The sequence below is a fragment of the Fundulus heteroclitus genome, chromosome 23 (assembly GCF_011125445.2).
Source record: "Fundulus heteroclitus isolate FHET01 chromosome 23, MU-UCD_Fhet_4.1, whole genome shotgun sequence".
NCBI lineage: Eukaryota > Metazoa > Chordata > Actinopteri > Cyprinodontiformes > Fundulidae > Fundulus > Fundulus heteroclitus.
In genome coordinates, this window is record NC_046383.1 from 2,173,216 (window position 1) to 2,200,051 (window position 26,836).

The 26,836-nt window shown below is 40.1% G+C and overlaps 1 protein-coding gene across 2 annotated transcripts in view; it reads left to right on the plus strand.

The window, feature by feature from the left end:
- Positions 1-1,734: 1,734 nt before the first annotated feature.
- The window catches only part of enox2 (ecto-NOX disulfide-thiol exchanger 2), a gene marked incomplete at its 5' end in the record, with an annotated part of 205,629 nt that continues 180,527 nt past the window's right edge, over positions 1,735-26,836 (plus strand). Inside the window, 2 exon segments of one of the 2 annotated variants that reach the window (XM_036126918.1) lie at positions 1,735-1,824; positions 3,270-3,324. In XM_036126918.1, coding sequence (XP_035982811.1) covers positions 1,735-1,824; positions 3,270-3,324 — 145 coding nt within the window. 2 annotated transcript variants of the gene reach the window in all.

Genomic DNA, 26,836 nt, shown 5'->3' on the forward strand with positions numbered 1-26,836 from the left:
CTTAATTTACGGTCTTTACAGATGGGGAAAGTGTGCGTTTTATTGTTGGCCTTAGGCTTGCCCTCTGATTGTTGTCGCTGTTTAAAACGGTTTGCTTGCATTCAGCAATTCCTCGGTTGCTTTTGATTAGACCGTCTATATGTCCACGTCCCTTTCTGCAATGACGGAGCATAAGACGGGGTTGCCAGCTGTACCTGACCTCTTTTTACACAATCAACATTGTGTAACCAGAGACAAACCATATTATCGGGTTCGCTACTGGAGGCCTATGGATCGCCACCATTTGTGGAGATTGATTTGGTTTTACTTGCAGACAACAAATTAAGTCTAATTGATTCAATCAAACAGCTTCTGAGTATTTTTTGCCCATAAAAATAAATATATATATATATATATATATATATATATATATATATATATATATATATATATATATATATACTTATTTGCTTTTAATTATTTATTTAGGCATGCTAAAATATGAAATAATATATAATAAAGCCTATAAAAACTGCCGTGTTGAAGATGGAGAAAAATTCTTTTTTTACTTTCTGTTGGAAGGGAGTCTTGGCTTTAATATTGTGTTGACAATTATTGTTGGAAAGCATTGCTTTTATTTATCTGACCACAAAAACGGAAGAATCTGTCGCCAGTCTGTTCCTATTTTATCCTTTCTTTTTAATATATTATCTATTTTTTACCTTTCATCTTTCAACTCAGAAAATAGCCGTGGCAGAGACATGCCACCCTGAGTATCGCTGGTTCTTATATGCAAACATAGACAATTATCTGCCAAAACAAGGACATAATGACAACGCAAACAACTTCCAACTTCTAGAGTTGTTATCTACTTATGACCTCTGCTTTTTTTTTCCTCTCTCCTGCAGCAATTACAACCAAAATATGCTATTATCACTGACTTCTTTAAATTAAATAATCTCTACACCCCGCACACGGTGCTTACATTATCCACTGCTTAGTCTCATATTCTGATGCTGGCCGTTAGACTTACCGCGTTAATTGAAAAAAAAAAACTCACTAAGTCAGCTCAGACACAAGCAAAGATATGAAAAAGTCTAAGCACGCAGGTCTTGAACCGAAGGGGAAATTCGTGAGAATGTCAGCGATGTCTTCCTAACAGAACTCACAAGCTGCTGTCAGCTGGGCAGATTGAGGTTTGGGGATCACTGTGACCTTCTCACTGGTCTAAGAGTGTTGGCGAGGCATGACTGATGCAGATTATCATAGCTGGAGAAGAAAAAAAAGAAAAAAAAAGTCACTGTGCTCATCACTGCTCCCTGAGGGTGTCGTCTTGGTGGAGCGAAATGCATTACAAAATTCTCTGTGCACCCATCTGGCAGCGTTTTGTATTTCTTCGCTGATCCTCCCAGTCTGAGTGATAATGGTGCAGTCAATGGGACCCACCCCAGCCTCGGAGCCTCCTCCGGCTCCAGTGAGCTTCTGCTCAGCAAAGCAGGGAGGTCGTGTCTTTTAGAGGAGCGGATGAATTACAGTCTCCTCTGCTTGTCTTCCCCCTCTGTTCCAGACAAAGCCTTTCTTTATTCCGGTCCCTTCTTAAAGCTCATCTCACTCAGTGTCCTTGAACGAGCGCCGAATGAATAAGTTGTGTTGCGGAGTTTTGCGGCGTAGTAGACTCAGCCGTTGTGAGTCGTGAACAGAACAAACACTGACTAATCAAGAATTTGTTCTGCTTGGTTTTGTTTTCCAAAACAGATTTGTTACAAGACCAGGAAAGCTGAGATCACGGCGCGCTACGCTGCATCTGGAGGATGTACAAAGACTACAGATCAGGTCGAGTCACAGGTAAGAAGCCTTTCCTGCCACTTTGTGACCTCTGCATACCTGCAGAGCTTTTGAATGAGGAAATTTCAAATCAATGAATTCCTAACATGTCAAATATTTTCTTATGAAAACAGCCAACATGTGAAGTAATCTCCCAAAGGTATTTTATCAAAATCTATCTTGGATAGTTGTCCCTGACACTTTGTTCTGTGAACAATCTTCTCCCTTACATCATGTTTAATTACATTTTATTTCTACGTTTTGCGTTCTGTTATAACAAAGAACATCTAGAAATCACCAAGGCTCAAGCTTGCTATGAACGGTGAAAAAATTGCATCACTGTCCACAGTGACTCTGGTTTTCCAACGCCAGACAACAACAAAAACCTGCAGAATGGGCCAGAAACGTTCTGAAGAAAGGCTTCATGGTCAGAAATGCGGAAAATCGAGCCGTTTGCCAACAATAACAACAATGTTTGAGGAAGTCAAGGTGAGGGGTTTCAAATTTAAGAAAACATGGCAGTGGCAGCATCACGCTGTGGCTTTTTTTCTGGCATTTTAGCTTTAGTGTTGCATTGCGCAAGTATGAGGAATAAAGAAGGACGACCCCTAAGATCTTCAACTTTACCTCAAACATGAGAGCTGGTTTTGGGTAGGGATAAAGCAGGCTAACATTAAGCTCCTGCGATAGCCCCGGCTTCAGCTCGGCTTGGTGATCGACTGATGATTTTTCCATTTCTATCACAGCAATTGAAGCATTTTAAAAGAGACATTTCAAGAATGCACCAGGAGATATTTTCACAGAACACTTCTTTTTTTTTTTACTCAATGAGTCTAAATTCCATTCTGACAACAGAAACAGATTCAACATTTGCAGAAACCATTTTTCTACATGCTCAGAAGTTTGAGTTAACATTTTCAAATTCTGTATTTTTTTTTTACAGGTGTTTTATCTTGTTTCAACAAATTTGTTGCTAAGACACAGTTTTTTTTTTTAACAACAAAGTACTCAACAGCAATCTCCACCATACCTTTTTCTTGCCATCAGCATGTTCATCTAAAAGTCCAGAGCGCCGCTGTGCACAGGCTCTCAGCACCGTAGCACCCTCTCAGCTCAGTCACCATCTCATTATAATGCCTCCATATAAGCGGTAAATGTGATTCAGAAACTGTATTGGCTTTTTTTCCCTGCCATTGCACATAACCTAACACGATGAGTGCTCAACACAGGAGAAAAGATAATGATTTTCATTAAACGCGTAATTAGCTTCCATACAACCCTGCTAGTCATTGCGCATGACATTAGGCATGATATCACTATATTTCACTGACTATCTGTTATTGTAATTTTGAAAACAATGGGCTCGTGCAGGGCATTGTGTGAAAGTAGAAAGTGAAAGATTACTTTGAAGAAAAAGAAGAGGAGGGGGATGAAGAGTTTTTTTTTTTTTTTCTTCTTCTTCCTAGGCTTTGGCCAATGACTGTGTCCTCCCCCATTACTCTCACACAGAGCAGTATGCAGGTCAGTCAGGTGATAATGAATGCTCTGTCTGATGCTCGGCCTTTCTCCTTCCCTCCAGCATGTCTGCTCGCCTCTCTCAGTTACATCCTCTCAATTTCTGCACTCTTCCGATGCATTAGTGGGTTGGACTTCAGTCGGTTTAATTATCTGGCCTCGTCTGTTCAGGAGGATCTCACAATAGAACCGCCTGTAAAACGTCCGGATGGGAGCCAATGAAATCAAGCGTTGTCTGTCTTTGTTAATCAAAGGAGCTCTAGTCATCAGAATGGTGATATTGTTTAAATGTGACAAAAGAGCAAGCAAATGAGTCTCTGCTTGCCCTCTACAGCAAGCAAGTCCTATTCTCCTGTTGCATGGCCACCTACAATCGCTGCTGTTATTTCCCTTTTTTTCTGTTCAGTCTCAGAATCTCTTTTTCTTGCATCTTTTTTTTTTTTTGCTTTAGCACAGCGTTAATAACACCAATAAGAATGCTGCTGATAAAGTAACCCAGTGTGTGATTGCTTGCATGTAATTTGTGTCTCCAAAGAGGTGCTTGTTTCACTTGTTGTTTCTGTGAATCAGGTACTCTATTTAAACCCTGCAGGATGTGTTGTATAAAATACAACAGTATGCAAAGCGCTGGGAATTTCAAGGCGTATTGAAGCGTCTAATGTTAAAAACACAACTGTCTGCAGCACTGGCGAGTTTTAATAGCTGATGATGGCTGGATTCTGTGGAAAGACGTAAAGAGTGGACATTTTAAATAGAAGTTTAAATGGACTCTGCTTGTTAGATTTACACATTTGATCAAGTATGATGTTTAATTTAATACGGCTCGAGACTTCAACTCTTACTGGAACGCCAACAGCGACATTCTTGTTTTAAATATATAACATTGTGAACAAGTACTAAAAAAAAAAAAACAGAAGAAGTAGTAGTTTGCTGAACAACAAAAAATAGCAAACAACGCAGTATTATACGAGTTTGTCATCATTTTAACCTCCTTTAATGTCTCTAATAGAACGGTTGTATCAGCAGCACAGACAGTTTTGCTTCCAGACAGCGTCTAGCCACTGAAAGCAGAAATACGTCACGTTGGTGTGGGGTGCACTCAGGTCAGCTTGCCACATTCAGAATAACTTGATCCTGACATTTACATGCATGCCGATCGGATTGTCAGTCTGCATAAACCACCAATCTCGTTCTGAATACAATTTTATTCCGATTGAGCTTAATCTGATCACAATAATCCGATTGGCCGTATTTACTTGACACATTTTTATTCCAAGTGGCCATTTTTTCCGATTACTGATGTTTATGTAAAGGTAACTAGTGTTACACCAGGTTGGCATTCTCTGTCTGGATATCTGTAAGTTTAACCTCAGGTTTTTTGATAGTAGCGTGTCTTCTTGCTCGTTAAGTCTAGTCCATTTGTTTTATTCCTGTTTGTAAAGGCACTTTATTTTCTGATGCATTACTTTTTGTTGTAAAAAGAAAAAAAAAATGAAGTGACTTTGTTTCAAAGAAAAACAGTTGTGATAAAGTGATACTTCAATTGCTTGCAAGTTGAAAGCAAATTTCGGAGAATGGATTTAGTCATCACTAGTTATCCTAGACCTTTGCCGTTATTTAGAAGTCAGATTTAAAGCTGTGAAGCTAACACGCCAAACGTTTAATTTCCTCTACTTCAGGCTATTTTTGTGGCAGTAGTTTTCAAAATGAGAGATTCTCTGGACCTGAGGGATGTTAGGGCACTACTTGCAACATTTCGCCGGTGCAGAGGGGTTAACAGTTGTTTTGCACTCTGTGTGAGACCCATTTTCCATCAATATTCATGCTGAGGGGAAATTCTCCTGAGGAAATCCTGGCCTCCTTTCAGGTTTAGCCTAATCCTGTTCCCAGAACAGATCCTGCCGTCACCAGGACACCTGCAGTAGTTTCCTCCACCTCCCATTATCACGAACACTGAGGCAGATACGATATTTCCTCTGAAACATCTTGACTAAATTTCCGTTTTTATGTTGCTTTGTTGCTTCTTGCCAACTCATTACACTAATCCTCACAGGAAAACAGCAATATTATACCGTGAAATTCACAGAGGGCGTCACCTTAACCTTTCCTCTACGGATCATCTGCTAACCATCAGCCAGGCTGCAGGGATATGAAATGAGAGAGAGGAAGGAGGAAAAGATGATGGTTTGTCATTAGAAAGAGAAGGAATGCAAAAGAGAAAGGCCAAAGATGAACTTGTGAGAAAGAGACGTCTTCTCTAACCTGTGGGATTTCTGCAGTGACTCTCGCATCACACTGTGCAGTGAAGTAAATGACATTTGTTATGAACCCATCTTTTATTGATCTGTTGAGGAACCCTGGCAAACAAAAACATAACCGCTTTAAACTACGGAGCAGGGCTTTCTGGAGACTGTATGTATCTGTTGGAGAAAAAAAAAAAACAATTTTGGCATGGATCGGTTATCGGTATCGGACGTTTTAAAAACACTCAATTGGAAAGACGCTAAAATTTTCCAGTGATTGAAATGTTTTTTTTGGTTAGATGTTGAGGAGGCTAATTTAAGACCAGAAATCACAACAAGGTTTCTCTTCAGCACAGGCTCATTGGCATCAATGTTCTCCCAGTAACTGATCTTCCTATTATGAAGCATCTTTGCAAGATTTGAATTCAGCGTTTTTAATCTTTTCCAGCTGTACATAGCACAGAATAGCAGCACTCCCTGTCTGCCAACAAAGAGTGAAAGAAGGCTTAAACACTTTCTCTCCACAAACCAAAAAAAAAAAAAAACGAGCTGTATGTAATATTTCGGATATTAAATAAACAGATTATCATATAGGGATGGACTTGAAGTTTTTATCATGATGTCTTTTGGTATTTATTGTGATAAAAACAAAGTAATGATCAAAAGTATTTGTTTTTTTGCTGTACATACACAATAAATGTTCAAGATATTGCACAAGTTGGAGAAATTAAATATTAGGGCCTGATTCTGGAGTGTCATTTATCATTTGACCGCCACATTAAAAAGATTAAGCCAAAGCAAATTTGTTGAACTTTAAAATCATAAGAGACTGTTGTATTGATGCATACTATGATTTTTTTTTTATTCTTATCTCAGTTACTCTATATCCTCCTTGTCTCAGGCAACAACAGCAATCAGACCAGTGAGAATGATTTACAACGGAGCACTGAAAATACTTGACAGAAAATCCATCCGAACACACCATTGTGAAGTTTTGCAGAGGCTTAATGTTGTTGGTTTTGAAAACTTTGTAAAGTTTTGCCATTTAAAATGAACGCATACATGTGTACACAATTCGGCCCCTGACGTCCTCAGACGGTATATAGTCCCACTCTCTTCAGTGGGTTCCGCCACACGAGGAGCTTCAAATGGAAATGTCAAAGTTTCCCTGAGAAAAGCCTCCTGTGGGTAGTTGGCCTTCTCTGTCCAGGGAGTCAAACTGTGGAACTCCTTCTCTCCTGAACTGAAACAGGACCTTGGTTTTAAAAAAATGTATTGAAACGCGTTTTTAAAGGGGATCAACATTACAAGCATATTTGAGCCTATATGAACTGACTTTAAGTCGGACTTTTGTATGATGGGAATTTGTGAAGTTTTGTAAAGTTTTGTGTTTTTTAAAGGCCCTTCTATGGACAGACATGGCAAATTTTAGCAATGGCAATAAATGTTGTAGTATTTACATGTTTAATGTAAATACTACAATGTTTAACTCTAAAACATAACCTAACTAAAACAACTAAACATAACCTTTATCATAAAGGCAAGATTTACTGTGCTTCTCAGTACAACAAATTGTGCAATTCTACCTCTATAGACTATACTTGCAGCCATATTTTCAAATATATTGAAAGTATTTTAATTTCCTCATGCAACCAACAATGAAAAACAACTGCAAAAGTAACAATCCCAACCACGCTGTTAGTTTTTTGGGGTTTGCAAACGTCATGAATTAGAATTTTTTTGTCTATACAGAAAACTCACTATTCTCATAACAATACTTTAATTTTTCTTAGATAACGATGATACGATAATTGTCCCTCTTAATTATCAGACATCCTTATTTGGCGGGAACTGTTTTAGAGTGGTTCAGGTCTTGAAGCCTTTTTACCACATTGTGCCAAATACCAATGCCATTTAGCTGTACTGCTCCTCGAAGACTTCTGTGTCCTTCCAACTGTCTGAATGAATTGGATATAAAATACTTCTTGTTAATTGAAATCTTACACAACCCAGCGTCTAGCATTGTTCTTCTGATCAGGCTGTTAATTATGTCGTCAAGGCAAGCTTAAAGGGTAACTCACCCCCAAATCAACTATTTTTCGCCAATAAACTGCTAACATGGTTGTCTTATAGTACTGTCTACATATCCTGGTCATTATCTTGACAAATTAGTGCATATTTGTTGAAATCCTACAAAAACACCACTTCTGACACCACCAGGCCATTTCATAGACTGTTTCAGCAAATGCTGCATTTTATGCAATACTACATGCTACATTTGTCCTTCTACATATTCTTCATCCAAGGACTTTTATTGGATAAGTTTTTCTTATTTTTCTTCAAAGGGTCAAAAAAGATGTTAGATATTTCTTCTGAGGGTTTTACATTTTTGAGGGCGTCCTTCAGGGATCCTTATGTCTCTTTTTTCTCTAAGTGTTTTTAATTTAGGTCTGCCTCTTTTCATTCTGAGTGAGTGTCTCACCAAAATTTCATTGTGGTTACATAACAACAATAAAAGACTAATAAAATGTAGTTTAGAGCCCTGCTCCTCTCTCCCAAGCAGTACCTTCACTCAGACTTTGTCAGCAAATTAAAACTTAAAGCTTAATCAACAAATTATTACCATCAGAATGAAACGATTCCCGTGAGATGGCTGGTTTATGCCGATCCATAATCCGATCAGCGTCCATCTAAACACGGAATCTATTGTTGAGCTCTCTTCACCCTCATCAATGACTCCATTGTATTTCAGGTCCTGTCTCATTGTGGTGCTCAAATCTTACATATTACAGATTTTATGGTTTTGTGAAGTGCAGTGTGCTCCCTATCTTTTGAGGACGTGGTGCGAGCTGTTTTCTCTGTGTCGTCATTTGTAGAATTTACTACAAAAAAAGCAGTGTTTGAAAAGACCACCTCCACCAAGCTTTGTTTACATCTGCAGCCAGTCAGCATCGACGACGGCCTGCAAGTAAAGTAAGCGGCTCCGCGACGTGGCGAGCGACACATTAATCATGCGACACAACGAATCCATGACAAAATTGACGCTTTTAATTGTCGATTTTTATCGATTTTATCGAGTCGTTGTTGCAGCCCTTGTAAAAATGTTTACAGAAGTGGAACAAATCTCGTTTTCAGTGGATGTAAACAGGGGCTCAGTTGGTCCAGACTCTGCAGCAACTCTTCACTAAAACAAGAGCTCATATCGAACTTTAATAACCGATATATTATTTTAGAAGCAATAGGAATATATTTTCCTTTTCAGTTTTAATCAAAAGCAAACAGATGATATTATACTTTTTTAATAGTTGTGTAAAAAGTGAAAACACTGTATTTTTACCCGGGGTATGACACCGTGATAATCTCATTTGTGTTCATACCTAACACAGAGTTGTCCACTCCTAAATTAGGGAAAGAATGACTGTGGGATTTGGCAACCAACGTCAAAAAGTCAGCAAGCATTGTCAACATCTCAGGGGAGAAATAGTCATGAATATGTAGTGAAGAGGCAAATATTAAAGGAGAGGAATGCTTGCTAAGACAAGAGGAAGGCTATGCCTCCCCAAGCCCTTGTTAAACTTTTACTGTTATTGTTGATGAGATGCAGTTTTCATTTAATATGCACTAATTAAATTTGAATTATTGATTATATAAGATCTTCCTCTTAACGTGTTCCATGGGAGATTTAGTTTAAATGGGATTTTTATGTATCTGCTTCATTACATGAAACTAACATGACCAGGCTAATAGGAGTCACGATAAACACAGCCGATGTTTAATATCCAGCCTTTTATTTGACATAATAAAACTGATGTCGCCGAATGCACTCGCTCTTGTACCTGACTGTGAAAGCCAACCAAGGCTGCTTTCATCTTCCGACGCACAGAGACTCAAATTAGTGTTTGATTTGAAATGTTTTGCCACACTAAGCTGACCGCGGAAATAACATCGTTGGGAAAACAAAAAACCAAGACATCAGACAAACATCATTCCCCATGGACACTAAAATTGAATGAGAGTATGCACTGGCCGTTACTCATTGTGACTTGCTGACAGAGGTAATTGAATTTTGCCCTGGAAAACATCCTCTTTATTTCATGACAAGGCTTTTTGCGTCTTTTTTTTTTTTTTTTTTTTTAAAAGAGCAACAAGACAGCGAGGTTTGAGTTGGTTGCTTTACGTTTTTTATGACCCTGAGCACTAAATAAAACATTTGAAAACTGTGGCTGATGGGAAAGTGTTTGTGTCTTCTGATGCCTGGTTGTATAATCTGTCTAAAGTTTCTGTACATCGCATTCTGTATGTTGATTTTCCCGACCCATTTAAGCTTGTGAAGCAGTTTGTTTAATCATCCAATATTTTACAAAGGCTAGGATGCAGTCCAAATGTTCGAGGAACCCAGGTGCCCATTTTTTGAGTACCAATCTTCTGAGCCGTATCCAAATATCCAGATTGGGAAGTATTCTGCATAATACACATTATGCTGTTGGGTTGCCTACGTCTAAACACTGCGGCTTCTCCCCGGTTAGTCTATCAAGTTTGTTTTGAAGTTTAGGATTTGTATAAAAACTGGCAAGATTTCTAAAACCAAAGTGTATGCAATAACAGATTAAATCAGCACAGAAGATGCTTCACTAATGTTTTTTTTTTTTATTATTATTATTTTATCTGTTGCCTGCACTTCAGATTCTTGTTAAATTGTTCCACGGAGGCAAAGCTGGAAGACGGCAAGGCATTTTGTTGTGATATTTTGTATGTTTAAGCTAAATCTCGGACAGTATGCACTGTATATCCTAATCATCCTTTTAAGAGTGGCTGAATATACGTAAAAGTATATTATACACCCTGAACTGCTCATATTTGGTTGATTTTCCACCACAAACTTTGGTCTAGTCTCTGGTTGAATCTGATACCCTTGTTCAATCTATCATCTGATAACAGGAAGAATATGGCAGAGCTAGAAACCTTTCCAGACATGGCTGTTCCACCTAAGCTCACACAGCTGGTCAAAGAAAACTTTAATAAGAGAACCAGTCAACAGGCCCATGGTAACTTTAGCAGAGCTACAGGTTTCCACATCTGAATTGGGAAAAACAAAAATCAAAACGTTCATTTGCAATTGTATAATCACCAAACAAATGGGACCTCTAATCATGGAGCGAACCACATTTTGGCCATCATCCATGGCGCTTCATTTTCGACGACTCTTATTTTGGGATTCTTCCGGATGAGAACTTTGACAAAGGATGTTTTCCCGTTTATTCCCAGCCAAACAGGAGCATGTACACCTCTGAAATTAGAACTTCAAATCTAATTTACCCGCCGCATAGCATTATGCTTCTGGTGTACATTTATTGACTGATTAAAATGAAAAGCTAACCTAAGCGTAGGTCGCACGTACGCTGCTTTGCTGCACTTTGCAACGCGTCTGGTGTGTTCCTCCTTAACAGAGAGCTATGTCTCTGCTGGGAGGACAGAGGAGTTGGACTACACTGCCCTGTTTCTAACATAAGGCCAAAATAAACAGAACTTTTATTTTGAATTAGCTTACTTGGTTTATTGCTGCTAGCACGTACTCCCTGCGCGGGCCGCCTTACATGAATGCACTTGTAGTTTAGATATTACAGTCAGGCAGTCTTGTAGACAGCTCAGGGGTCCGATCAGGTAGTGACACAGTGTACCGTAATGCTCTGAATATCCATTGAGCGGAGCGGCTTTGTTGCTAACCAAAGCCATAGTTACACAATGTAAAAGATTTTTGAGTGCATTGTACCACATAAAATCGGTCAGTAAGCATAACTTTAATCTTATATAAGGCACGCCATCAATTTTTGAGAAATTTAAGGATTTTAAGTGCGCCTTAAAGTCCAATAAATACGGTAGTTGGTCCAGTAATCTCTTTAGCTCATAAAAAAAACGCAACTGACAAAGTACTAGGTGGGTTTATCCTGCTTTGTTTTTCATCTGCACTTTTATTCTGAACAAAAGAAAAGTTAGCGGCTGCTTGTGAAGGGTGCATCAATCAAAGCAAAAGTGCAGTGAACTCTGAAGTAAGTTGAAAAAAAATCACGACAAAGACAACAAGGCATGTGAGTTAAATGTTGATTTAAAACTTCCAATGTGAAGGACAGTGCTATAAAAGCAAGCTGCAACATCAGAAGTAGGTGAAATAAGCACGAGTCTGCTGCAACCCATACAGATTTAATGCGTTTTAAATTGCACTCTTCCTCTGCAGTGTTTTCATGCAGCCAAGTGAAGAATTACAACCACCATCTGTTGGTGTTGATGTGCATTAATTCACATTTTCTCTTCCGCGTTTTCTGCAACTTGCTTTAAACTAACTGTGTTTCCAAATGTGGCTAATTCGCCTTTGGGTCCACTTCACGGTATTGTTGCATGAAGACCTTTTAAGTCTGAACATGTGTGTTTACAGACAAAGTTGGAGTTTTTTTTTTCCTCCCTACAGACGAGTGCTGATGCTATTAAATTGACCATAACTTGAGCCTAGAAAATATTTGAAGCTTCTTTTTTTATTTGCTTGAATAAGATATTGTTAAACTGTCAAAACGACGAGTGTCAAACTATTTGACATTCTGTTGACATTAAATATTACATGAATTATTCACATTCGGGAGTCACTGCCTCTCCAGAAACCGCTTCTGAAGCAGGAATAAAGGAGCCAGCTGACCGGCGTGGCGATAGACGAGACAACGTCCTCATTGATATTTTGCATGTCTCTGTACACAGCCAGTGCCTAATTATGGAAGCATAATAGCGTTTGCTCTGCTGTTTTTCTTGTGTAATTAATCTTTTGACTGAGCGCTGATGAAGCCTTGTTCGTTTTTTTTAACAGATGTGTTGTTCACAGTATGAAAACAGCATAGCATAAAAGTTTGAGTGGAGGAAGACATTAGTGTTCATGGAAGCACTTTGATGTAAAATTAGAAATGGCTGAATGCAGGTTCTATTATTAGCACGTCGATCATCACAAAGAGGTGAGACAGTCGGCTCAAAACATTTGCAGTAAACTATCATATCAGATACTCTAATTCAGACACACAGTGTCTCAAGGCGTTTGTTAGATTGTAGTGGCTATGGTACTATCAGTGTTTGTGTGTGGCTGCTGGTTTGAGGTTATGCTACTTTTTGCACTGATTTTAAACAGCCTAATAATCCTTTAACAAGCTTCTTACAATAGTTTGTTGGCGTTTTGGCCCAGTCCTCCTCACAGTAAGACTCATATACACCAGTATATGAGTCTCGTTTGGAGCGCCCCTCGCTCCTAAAAACCTTTTCTGCTCTGCCCACACATGATCTATGGAAATGATTTTAGGGTGTTGTGTTAATTTTGTTGTCCTCAAACCTCTTTGTTACTAACTAGGTGGTATGCTTAGGGTTATTTTATGTCCAGGCTGGACCATCCTTGCTGATGTCTTGACATGTTGCTTCAATATTTCCACACAATGTTCCTATATTGTGAAGGGAAAGGAGTCCTTCCCCCACACAGCATGATACTGCCACCCTCGTACTTCACAACAACCTTCCCCCTTTGTTGTTTAAACGTGAAGCGGTTTGTCATGGCCAAAACCTTAAATTTTTAGTTTTATCAGACCACAACGCATTTAAAAAATAAAATAAAAAAATGAACAGAAAAGTCAGAATGTAATCTGAATTTATGTTAAAAAGCAATGACGTCTTCCTCTCTGCATGGACTTTCAGCGCCAGTCAACACGGGGCTTGTTTGACTCTAGATGATGACGCTCTGTTTCCGGTATCAGCCAGCATCTTCACAAGACCTTTTTCTCTTTTGTTCTGGGGTTGATTTACACATTTTGCACCAAAACACGTTTATCCCGTGGTCACCTAACGAGGCTCTTTCCTGAAGGGCTGATGGCTGGACATTCCCATATGTGGATGTGTATTTGTTTAAAAAGATAAAAGTAGCCTTCAGGTGTCCAAACATTGTACCAAGGTTGACCCAGACTTGTGGAGCGACCCGAGTCACTCTCTCACGAACTGACTAATGGAGCCTATTGAGGCAACTGTAGGGGAAATTGTAAGGGTATGTATGGGAAAGAACAAATTATATATGTTTAATCTTTAAACTTGTGCATTGCTCCTTTAAAGAAAGTAAAGTGAAAACTAATTTCACCCAATATTCTGGCATATAGCTAAAAAAAATAAAATGTGTAATCCTAACTGACCAGAAACGGTTAAAATGTGTATTTATTTAATCTCAAATATTGAGTAAACATGTTTTTGCATTCTTTTTTTTAATCTTTTTAGCCAATTCTGAAAATGTAAGAAATAGAAAGTACATATATTTGAGTTCAAATGTGGGGAGGAAAATTAAAATAAAACTGCTTATTAGTGGTATTAATAGTAATGAACATTAAAGTACAGATATCTGAAAAAGCTACTTAAGTACAGTAATGAAGTAATGTTTGTTACTTCTCACCTCTGGGATTAACCAAAACCTTTTGGCTGAATTGAGAACTATAAAAACTAATTTAAAAGAATAATATTTGTGGAACCCACTAAAATACTTGAAGCGTTCACCAAAGAGCATTTAAAGAACTTTATCCACCTCAGAGTTCCAACATAGACTGCATGCAAAACGCTGACACCGGTGTAATACAACTCCTTTCATTTTTGTTGTTTTTGAGCTGTGTGGGAACTTGGCGTTCCCACCTGTGGTCTCTAATCGTCTTTGCCGATTTGTGATGGGAATGTTTTGTGAAAAAAAGCTTTTTCAACCACACTTTTTCCTTCCACTCACCTTCCCTCGTGCCATCAGTGTATTTAGCGATGCCCTTTTGTGGCCTATCCTGAAGGAGGGTAACCATCTGCTGGACAGCCGTCAAGTCAGCAGTCTTCCTCATAATGGCGTAGGTTTTAACGTTGCCATAACGACATAAGATTTCTGTAACAAAACTTCTAATTCAAAAAGTTTAAACGCTTATGTATTTTTACTTACGTGTGAAACTGAATTTTGAATTTTCATTAATTGTAAGCCACACCAATCAGAACTGACATATTTTATTTTATTTTTTTAAATTGAATCATTGAATAATGAATCTTTTCAATGATAAATTAATTTATCCACATTTGCAAAGCCTTTGTATCATTTGAAGGGTCTTATAATGCCCTTTGAAATGAAACGTCTTTTGTAAATTGGACTAATACGCAGCTAATTACAGTGCATAGCTCAAGGTTCAGTAATGAGAGGTATGGGTTTTTATCTCAGGCTGCATGTTCAGCATTTTATACTGAAATGTTTATTTCTACGCGTCTCCTCCTCCAACTGGCAAGCTATTGAATGACACCTTTTACACAAGAGCTGCTAGAAGTTTGGAACAAATAAGGCATAGTTATTTGTCTCCTTTGATGCAAACACTGTTTTAAAATGCGTATGTGTCCAAAAGCCATGTCGAGGCAGAGAATAGTGAATTGGACTCGGCTGGGAAGGGAGGCTTGTCTTGACTTGGCGGCGGCACAATTTCCTTTACACTTCACCAACGCTTGAATTCGCCTTTTTGTGGCAGACTGTCAAAGATTAGGAGCGACGCGTTTTTTTTTTTGTTTTTTTTTCGGCACCGGCGCGAACACGGACCAGCGTCGCCTGCTCGCGTTCGCGCCGCCCAGGCGACGCCGTTCGTCTCCAGCCGGCGAAGCGCGCACGTCGAGAGGGCGGGCTCGCTCGCCTGCCGTAGTCAGAAAAAAAGGGTCCCGCTCCGACTGGCTGCTCTCATTGCGGTCCAGTCTGCCGAGCCGATACGAGCGGAGCGGACCGACAGAGAAGACGAGCCGCGGCTCCATTCAAGGATTTGTTTCCCCCCCTTCCCCTCCCTCCCACCTCCGGGGTATCTCCCGCACTTCACCCACACCTCAGGACGGACACGGACTCGCAGCTTGCCTTCCGTGGAAAATGTTTCTCTTGCAGTACACGGGTAATTTTTCTTTTTTAATTATTATTTTTTTTCTCTCCAACTTTCATCCCACTCTCGCCGTTCTCGGGCTGTGTTGATAACGGGAGCTGTTATTGTCACGCGGCCGCGGGCTGCAGCGTGCGTCTGTGCGCGCCGCTCGCCGCAGCCTTTCGGGACATGTTATGCGCGCATCTTTGATATTTGCTGTAAGTTATGACGGCGGAGCCGGAGGATCCACTTGCCCCGAGTGGTCGGGGCGTTTTTCCAGCTGTTGAGACCGCAACGCCAGAGCAGGGCAGCCTCTCGGTCTGAGTGTGTCTTATTTCTCCTCTCTCTTTTTTTTTTTTTTTAATGTGGATTGATCTGATTTATGATGGTATAATGATCGTGAGAAAATCTGCTCCTGTAATTTCCGCTCGTATTATCTCAGCCGCCTCCAGATGCTGTTTTTTTTTTTTTGTTTTTTTCTGAGTGGAAGTTTGAAGAAATGACGCCTGGATCTCTGTTGTGAGATGTTGCATGCTTTCACCTCCCGTGGGGCTCCTGTTTCTGAGAGGCTGCATTAGTGCATCATGATCGACCCCGGTTAGCCACATTAAAGTAGCCAGGCCCATCTTGGCAGAGGCGTCTTTGCTCCAGAAATGCAAGTTGTTTGGTTTTGTTGTGGGATTTCCATGTCATTTATTCCCAAATCTCCACAGCTCCATAAGTAGCTCTTTTTTTTATTTTGTAAGGGGGACATTTTCTCTGGACTCCCAGGATCTAATTAAGCGAGGATGATGTTTTTGAACTCTGCCATTAACCTGCTTACTCTGCTTTATTCTGGCACTCTGTTCTCCAGCTTCCTCTGTTTATAGTCATGGTAAATTTAACTCAGATGTCCCACAGCTTTCTTTTTTTTTTTTTTCCTATGCTGTTTATTTATTTGCCTGTTGTTCTGTGCGCTGCTAGAGTAATTAGTGCCTTCTTTAGGCTCATAAAAGCCAAGCCTTGTCAAAGATAGGTCTCATGGCAATGATTTTCCATTTCTTTTAATGTACCACTAATTAGCCCTCATATTCTCGTCGTTTTGAGGATTTAGGAACGTAGTCCTCTTTTCTCTATGAAGAGCAACGATGAGCGCAAAGTACCCAAAGCTTTTAAAGCATTTTCATGCTGAAGTTTAAGGTATTGTTGCCACTAATGCAGCTTGATTAATTAGATGCTTTTGGATCCAACTTGGATAGTGATCCAAAGGGCTTGAGACTTGTGGTTCGGGTCGCTGTTGAGTTTGTACCAGGAAATCCTTTTTAATGAGATGTTAGAGAAAGTGCCGGAGTGAGTTTCGCTGTACGGAGCCCAGCGGACCCCACCCCGACCCACTAACACATGTTGCTGCGCGCTGCCTTCTCTCGGGGACCAAAGAAATCTGTGACTTCTCCTGTTTCTGAAAAAGTTTCCTGTTGCGAAAATCATCGGTCATGACGTGCAACCCAATCAAGTGCCACCTATCACTCTAATCAAGGTAACAAGGTTTTATAGCTGCGGTTGGCAGGCAGTAGGTGGGTTTGGTAAAGGGAAGATTGCAGCCTGGCTACCAGAGCAGATAGCCTGTCTAAACACTGCAATGCATGTTTATTCTATATTTTTACGCATTTGTATGAAAATCTAAATTACAACAATATGGTTATAGTAAATATGCAGCAGTATAGGTGTTTGTTGCTTTTCTGTTTTAAATTAGGGCTCATCAGGATCATATTTGCCCTTTTTTTGTCATTTTTGTGGTTATCCAGTGAAACTGTGGTATTTTTAACTCAAGGTTATCGCACTACAAGAATCGTATATCGGCTCATGCCTGCTTGCGAGTTGTATTTCTTGTCTTTCTCTGTTTGAATGGTCTTCATACCCCCCCCCAACCCCCATTTGTGGGGATAATCCTGCGCAGGCAGAGCTCGGTCCCCTCCAGTCCAGCCACACAAACACGCATTGAATCAAATTGAGTGAGCGGAGGTCGAGTGCCTCCCCGTGACCACTGGGAGGGAACAGGTCCATCAGGCCCCGGTGACAGCAATTTACCTCCACGCGGCCGCAGTTCCCTCTGATCAACTGGCACCGCGTCTTTAGATTGCCTTTAATGGGGCGAGGGGAGGGAGGCACTTTGCTTAGATCTGTCAGAGAGATGAGGTTTTAAGGTTTTACATGCAGCGCTCGAGTAGGAGCTTAAATCTTTCAGCTCCGCGTCGGCGTCGGGAGGGGATGCTGCAGAACAAATTGAGATTTCTTTACAGGGCAACACTTTATGATACAAAGAGATGTTGGAAACTTTCAGGGGAAGTTTTAATTGGTCGCTGCGTGACGGAGGTTGCCGACCGAGATTCTCACTGCTGAAGTGAATGAAGGAAGGGAAGAAAAGAGAGAAGTGGACAGATGGAAGACAGAGAAAACAATTTAGCAAAAATGCGACTCTTAAATTAACCTCTGCCTTTTTTGATTTCTTTAAACCAGCGAAATCACTGGCAGCGTTAAATGCATGTCGATGCATATAATTTGGCATCGTTAAACGTCGCCTCACAACAGAGACGAGCCTTTCCTCTGCGTTTTGAAAGCCCGAAAAGCATCTCTAATGTCATAATGGATACTCGGACTATTAATCTTGTGTTTTCTATGAAAGTGGCCAAAGCTAAAAGTAATGCACTCTAGCCTGTCACAAGCGTTTCTCTATGATTTGTAGGGTTTTTGTGGTTCCCGCAAAAAAAAAAAGCAAATGTGCCAGCAGAATGCAGACCAGCATGATTTATTCATCTTTGTGTCACAAATAGAAGCTATTAACTGCCTCTGCCTGCCCATCGCGATTCTGCTCTGCTGTTGTCACCAGACGGCTCAGAGCTGAGCTGACAACATAGGTAGGAGACTCCTCGGGTTTGTTACGGGCCAAGTTCTGCACTCGGACGAATGGAGTCTACGTTTAAACGCTTTGGCGGGACGCTGTTTGTAGTTCGTTAAACCGAGCTAGTCAGGGTGAACCATTTCATACTGGCAGGAGAGATTTGTTTTTGGAGGCTGTATAGTTGCTTGTTGGAGGGTACATGGATTTTCTTTTTGGCATAAAACACATTGACTCATATTTAACAGCTTGAGTTTTTTTTTTTTCTTTATTAAATGGATCTTAGTCAGTCTCTCGTAGTGCACAGGCAGTCTTGCTGGATTAAGAATGGGCTTTATGAAGAGTTTCTTTCAGCAGATACTAATAGTTCTAATCGTTGGGGCCATAAATAACGCTCAGTCAAACATATTTTTATAAAAAAGTACAAGTTTAGAGGAAGTTTTGCTTTTGTTTCTATTGTGATTAGGTTAACCCCTTTTTATTCACCTCCTAACTAAATGGGTTCGGACCTGATCTTAAATGACATTGCCATTTAACATATTCCTAACTTCAGACGTTTACTGTCCCAAACGCTACAAACTAAAGCATTTCTGACATGGAAATCTATATCCAGTTTAAGTCTTATGACTAAAGTTTAGAGATGGTAAAACGTTGAACCCAGTTCAGTCCAGCATATGTGTCTTTGGATTCAAGCAGCTGTAGGCTGTGGAGATCCGTTTCAAAGAAGGCAACTTTCCCAATTTATGCCAAAGGTTTGTTGGTCTTTTTTCAGGTACAACCCAACTTGAATTTTTCACAGAAGTAAACCGAAGTTCTTAACATCAACTATAGGGTGATTGTCTCATCACCCTTTCTGCACAGCATCCCTGTGTAATACTGTCCCAGGTTACTCCACAGCATTGGGCTGTGTTTAGTGGCGAAGGTTTTCTCCCATGTCTGTGTGCTTTATTGATTACGGTGACATTAGTTTCTCATGCTGCTTGGCCTAATGGTCCACTGCTCACACACATCCAGCTCTGACTCTGCAAATGTTGAAATGTTTCTGGGTTTTCACGTATTAAACCACCCACTTTAGTGGCAGTTTGTTTCAACTGTTTTTTTTTTTTTATTATTGTGTTATTTCTGAGCTGATTGTGGTTCAAAAATAAAGTTTGGTCATGACAAAGACGACGTTGGTCTGGATGGGGGGGTTGCCATCCGTTGTGGATACCCACGCTCCTCTTTAAATAATCTGTAGATTGCTGTTTGTCTCCCAGCTATTATAAATGAGGAGCTGGGATGAAATTAGTTTTTCTATATTTCTGCTTTCACTGAAGCAAATCAAGAAAGTATAGAATTTGTTTTAATCATTTTTAAAGTCTGAATAAGTACTGAAACCAGCGAACTGAGGAGAGGGTTTTCAGACTTTGTTTTACTTTCTAGGATATAAAAATCAAAATTTTTAAAAACATCGTACTTTTTACATTAATTAATATTTGAATGCTATCATTTGTCGTAGGGTTAGGGTAAAAAATTCAGTTTAACATTTGAACTATTAATCTTTTAGTGTTTGCATTACTAGCTACGTTTACATGGGCAAAAGTAATTAGCTTCGTGAGACCATCCTGATCTCGCGAGCTTTCAAGGTTTCACTCGCAGATCAGTCTGGCTACTCTCCGTTAAAGAAAATTTGGAGCAGTTCACCAAACGAACGTCCAATCAGCGTTGGCTTTGAGGCGGGTTGAGGTGTGACGCAACGAGAAGCGCGACAGTTCAGTCTAAAGAACATGGCGACTTCAGCCGATGAAACTAGCGTTAGCGTGGCTATCGAGCAAGTTTTATCGGAATTACAGAGTATTTCTTCACTGAAAGAAGAGCAAAACACTGCTCTGGAGGCTTTTCTCAAAGGATAAGATGTTTTTGCTCTTCTCCCGACTGGTTGCGGCAAGAGCTTGTGGTTGTGTTTTCGTCGTCGCTGTTAGTACGTCATATGCTTCGTTGATCTGATTGGTTTATTTGGCCCGTCTATCACCAACATAGGCCAATCAGCTAACCAGTATTTTCGGCCCTTCCCAAAATTACTTCAACAGAAGGTTTCCAGATGGATATGCGGAGCAAATCCATCTGGCGGAGTCAGGTTAAAAAGAAATTGGAATAAAGGGCTGATTGGAATAAAAATGCGTCACGTAAACAAGCCAATTGGAATATTGTGATCGGATTAAGCTCAGTTGGAATGACAATGTAATCCGAGCCTGGGCGTTCGGAAGATAAATGAACTTTTACAGTACGGATTTGTTTACTATTTTTTGTTCAGCAAAGACAGAAGTTCTTGTTTCTATTTATATATTTTTTAGGGAAATTTGATAAGTGCACATGTCAAAGTGGTTCTATTCTGAATAAAGCCATGTGCATATACATGCACATTATGATCGCATTAATTGATTGCGTGCCCTTATAAACGGTACGATGCGATTACTTTTTGTTTTTTAATCCGAATACATTTCAATCCGATCTGGAAATTTTGGTCATGTAGCCATCGCCACTTAGAACCATTGAAAGCTAAACACTCAAGAATCTTTAAAAAAAATTCAAGAATCCAAACAAAAAAAAAGGAATTTTTCTGCTTTTTTGGGTTCTGGGTGACTGGAACTTTAGCATTTTACTAGGTCAGGTTTAGATGCCAAGAAACAAAGCATTGTAACATCTGTTTTGACATTTTTAGAAACAAAATACAGTATTAAAGATCACAAACTGCGTCAAAGCAAACGTCAATATAACCTGTTTTTGTTCTATTTTGAGAATCTTAGGTGGAAGAGAGTCTGAAATAAGCTACAGAGAAAAATGCTGTAGCAAAGCCCTCTACCATGCTGCTGTGGACGAATGGAGAAGCGTCTGTAAAAGTATTGTCAACATAAATGTCTTCTACTTAAATCTCCATAATCTTAGAAAAGGTCTTAAGAAAAGTGAAGATGATTGATTGTTTTTGTCCTTTGGTTTCTCAGAGGTGTCTTACAAATGAAGATTTTTTTGCATTTTAAAACTCACCAAGGCCTTTGCTGTATTTTGTCTAACGCTACTGGTTCTTCCTGCTGGAGGAAAACTTTCTTGAGAAAAGAAGCTGTGCTGTGGGTGCCGTTGAGCTGTTTTTTTTTTTTTGGTTTGCATTTGGTTGACTGCTTTTTTGTGGTGCTTTTGTTGCAAACAGCCCCATCCCGTGTCTAAGCATCAATCCAGCTCTGTTAGGCTGTGTTCCTGAGGTTGTAACTTGAGAATTTCACTGCCCCCTTGTTGGCTCCAGACCTCTGTTGAAGACTATTTTATGGTTAGAACCGTTACTTTCACTATTTCCTGTGTATTTTTACTTTACTCTGACCTAATATTAGCTTGTTATCCATTACTAGTCTACCTTGTAACTCTGTGTATGTGTTTATGCCACTGTCACACCCAAATTTCCCCATTGTGGGACTATAAAGGCATTTTCATGCTCATTCTTCTGCCCTGTTTACATGACAGTGTTTTTCGGAGACAACAGAACGGTTTGGTTGTGTTTGTACTGTTCGTTTCTCTGACTTCACACGCACACATGATGTTCCTCGCATGTAAAACAAAGCCTGTAATGAAATAGGCTGTGAGTGATCCGTTCACTGTCTGCGCGTTCAGAGCTCGGTCTAAGCCCCGCCTTCTGCGGAGCTGCTTCGGCCTTTATCACAGCTCGGTGGGTGTCTGTAGTTTCTGCCGCTGTTGGCGTCAGCAGACGCAGCACGTGTTGAAATTGAAAATTTAGGCTCATTCTTCTTCACAGATTCTCTTTCCAGAGATTTTCAATGGGATTATTTAAGTCTTGCTACCCCCCTTTTTTCCCCCCCTTAAGATCGCCTTGTGTTCATCTCCATCCATCCTCTATCTATTTTTTACCAGATTCTCTGTCCCTGCTGACACAAAGATTGTGTTTGGGTCGTTGTGCAGGGTTAGGTTTTCATCACGTGTTGCATTTTGCATGTCGGCCAACGTGTTCAGTGTTGGTCTCGTCTGACCAGAGCACTTTCATTTTCCACTTGTTTGCCATATTTCTTGCATGACTTTGGGTAAACTGCATGCAGGATTTTCTTCTAACAATCTCACATTCTCAAACTCATAGCTGTTTTGGAGCCCGCTGGTCCTCTGTGAGATGTCCAAATCTTGATATTGTCTTATAACCGCACCGTTCTTCCTCCACACCTTTTGCCCCGGACTTGTCAGATCCGTCCCCTTGGTCCTGGCGACGCTGTTTGTTTTCTGATGTTCTCTAACAAACCTCAGGGCTTCAAAGAACAGCTGCTACTGAGATTGAGTTACACGCATAGGCTCTATTTACTAATCAGGTGACTTCTAAATGCAATTTATAGCGCTGGATTTTATTTATGGATGTCAGAATAAATTGGGGGCTGATACACAAGAACCCCACATTTCAGATTTTATTTAAAAAACTAAACTAAACTGAAGACCATGCTTGACTTTCCTTTCTCTTCATAGTTCAGGGGGTATGAATACGTTCTCCTTAAATGTCCTCTGGCTTAGTTAAAAATGTCTATCCTTAAATGCCATTAGTATTCTTAAAGGTAATCTAAGACCTGTCCAGGTAAAAAAAAAAAAAAATCTATGGTAGCTGGTGTAGAAGATCCCTGGGAGCAGCAGTAATGCTTGCAGCAGCAGCACTTGAACCTGCCATCTGGCATTGAGTCTCTAAGAGAGCTCAACAGCCTGGAGGCAACCGACTCTGGGGCTCCGACCATATCAGCGGGGAGAGCGCTTCATTTCTAATCACTTTCATGATAAGCCACCACGCAGAGAACCTTGAAATTGGAGGTAAGGACTTTGCAAAGCAAGTTTCAGCCACATGAAAGATGAAGTGAGCCATTACAGCCTTATTCTGCATTTGCTTTATTTGAGCCCGAGTGTGAGAGGACTGTGACTCCAGTGCAGCCGTGTTTAAACCCGGTGGGGAAAGGAGAGACAGTTCGTAGAAGCTGGATTATGCTGATCACCACCAAGTTGCTGTAAAAGGATCTAATGCATGTTTTCATAACTTCTGTCAACAATAATTGACATAATTACCGTTTTCTCCTCAGTCGTCCACAAGGGAATCAGCATCAGGTCTGAGGGCGTTGGGTCCAAAACTGAATCGGACAGAACTGGTCCACAGATTATATCTTAAGAGATACAATAATAATTGTATGTTAGTTTATCGCATAGCTTTTTAGCATGCATTGATTAATCAAAAGGTCCTAAATCTATTTTTGCATATTGATGCACTTGTGCCGAATAAATAACTGCATCTTCTGTTCATGATGGTTTGACTCCCTGATACGTATTTTGGTTGATTTGGTGTAAATAGTCATTATTATTTAAATGCAGGCAAGAGTCCCACCAAACAACAGCGGATGTACAGCTGGATTTTACAATTATTAAAACAAACAAAATATGGAGTTGACATTTTAAACTGCTTTTAGGAAATTGCTAATTGGCTATTAACACAATTAACATGGCTATTACGACTGAAACAGCAGTGTGAACACTCAGTGTGGACACTCAGTGTGGATTGCCTAGACATGATGAATCCTTTGCAAAAGGCTGTTCCCTCGGAATGACGAAGTCCAGCTTTTCCAGTGACAGACAGGTTGAATGCTTCAAAAGCTAAAGCGGAGCGGCCTCTGTATTTTCTGCTGAAACTTTTGCTCTCTGTCGCAGCCTGAATACAACTCAGACGTGTCATAAGAAATAGTTTACCTTTAGATGGCTTCTTACATCTGTGCTTCCTCTAACTTCATTTTAAAAACCTCACTGATATTGAAATAAAGCTAATTACGTTAAATAGCTAATTGCATATTATACCAAATTGCAATCGTCACCATTTCAACATGTGCAAATTCACAATGAACTGCTGCAAAGTGATGTGTTGTTGGTTACTACCATCAAGCCAATGCATTCATGCTCTGCATGGCAATAGTGGTTAGAGCAGTGTGCTTGCACTCAGAGAAGGATGCAAGTAACTGGTTCGATCCCCAGCGCCTGCACTCTGGGTCCCTGAGCAAGACCCTTAACCCCAGATTGCTCCCCGGGCGCCGCACATGGCAGCCCACTGCTCCCCAAAGGTTGATGGGTTAAAAGCAGAGAACAAATTTCGTTGTAATGTATGTTTCAATGTACGTTTCAATGACAATAAAGGTAATATTACTATTATTACTATATTATTAATACAATGTTTGATCCTTGGATGGAGTTTCCCTGCCTTTGATTTCCACAGCTGAAATAAGCTCAGTGGCTACGAATCCCGTTGCTGGATAGCAGTAGTGACATGATGATGGAAAATAATGAGAAGATAAAGAAAAACGTGGATTGATAGCAACCAAAATTCATTATTCCAATAGTCTACGAAGACGGTGCGATTGTATGAGTCCCTAATATTGTGTAACTTTATAAAGTTTGAATATGCTTCATTTAGTAATAGCACTCACACTGAAGAGTGTTGGGCTAGTGTAAGACCAAGCTGATAATCACGCAAATCCAGTCCCCAGCCAAAGTCTCAGTGCGTTTCTATTGTTTTGACCAGAGGTCCTGCCTGGTCCTGTTATCCTTTACAATTTGTTTGGTTTAACGCAGAACTGTTTTATTACATAAATTATATCTTAAAACTAACCTTAAATTCAGATACAAAGTTTAAAACCTGATATGAATTAATTTTAACTTTTAAGCTAGACCAAGGAGGATCCTGTTTTTTTTTTTCAATTCAATTCAATTCAATTTTATTTATATAGCGCCAAATAATGAAACATGTCATCTCAAGGCACTTTACAAAATCAAGTTCAATCATATTATACAGATTGGGTCAGATTATACAGATTGGTCAAAATGTCCTATTGTTTTTTTTTCTTTCTAGAAAGTATTTTTCTATCCAATTTTCCTTGTGTCAAATTGTGTGTGAACCCTTTTTCCCTGTCAAAGCCTGGGATGTGGTGACAGCGTTCCAGTCAGGCTACCAAAAATTGTGCTTAGGCATGTGTTTCTGTAGTGAAACGATCCAGAGTTACAGGTACAGCTGTCACCGTACTGTTGTGGGCACATGTTAGTGTGTCCCCTGAGACGTCCCGCTTCAGTGCATTTCAAGATAAAAGACCGTATCTGTGCTTGAAACGGCACAAATATGTTGCACTTGTCTGGAAAGAAGGCCGTCTTAAAGACACAGTTTCTTTTCTTTTTATGTTTTCTTTTACTCATCCAGCAGTTACAAACGAGGTGCTTTAAAGTCGAAATGATGTAGGGGGTCCTTAAAGTTACCTTTTTCCAATGCCGCTTAGGAGACAGTAGGTATATTGTTTTCCTGCTCTTCTATCAGATGATTAATTGAATCATTAAATCGCTATAGTTACATTCAAGGTGTATTCTGTCAGGATTATCTGCTTTAAATATACAGTTTATACAGGCTTTTAATTTATCGTGGGTTGAATTGAGGCTGACCAGAATGGATTACAAACAAAACACTTGACATTTATTACCCCTTAGCTGCTTACCTTTTGGGTACGGGTTGCGTCAGATTTGACCCTCTTAGCCAAAGTTGTTTCACGTGTTGATGTAGAAAATTCCTCCCTCATACCTCGGAGCCTGGTTCAGTAGTTTGGATCGGAGAAAGAGGGGTGGTGTCCAGAGATTGCCTGTCTGGAAAGCAGTCATCACTCCACTGTAATAGAGACTGAGAGGCCAGATTTATGTGGCTGTTACTTTAGGAAGAACGAATGGCTTAAGGGGGCGAAGGAGCTTGAAAACAAAATGGTACCAAAATGGATGGGCAGAATGTAACCAAGAATGCATTATTAAAAGGGCACCAGAGGTTCTATGCATTCTCTCCGTCTTGCAGAGGCATATTGCTATTCAGTGGAAGTCCAAAAGGAAAACAGGGGCTGCTTTCATGGGATGGTGAGTTGAGTAGTTCTGCCGGGCTATTAACTTCATATTCTGTATCCTGTTTACATGATAGCTGGGCTCTCTGGGGGGAAAGGAGGTTGCAACATTATGGCTAACCCAGGAATGTTCCATTTGCAGGACATTTTTTGTGGTGACTTTGATTTTTTTTTTTTATTTATGTTTTTTTTCCCTCCCCCTTTTTAATTTGCATCAGCAAACTTAGTTTCTCACTGTGCGGCTCTTTTCCATGAAATGTCACACGAGCAGCTCTGAAAGGTTTTGCTGTCTGAGCTCAAAGAGAGCCCTGTACTCGCATGTGTACGGCGGCGAGCCTGGCTGGAGTCAGATCCCTGCTGCTGGATAAATGCAGGCTTCTTTTTTTTTTTTTTTTTTTTTTTTTTTCCCTGCTCTCAGCATATCTTACTGCCCAGTCGCAGGTCGGTCTGCGGCCTTATTTTCAGCCACTTTCTGAGGAATGACAGGTCAGCATTCAGAGGAGGATGATCCAACTCCGCTTTAACATTTTACCGGGGCAACGGGGCTGGAGCTTTATAGATGGCTTCTTCAAA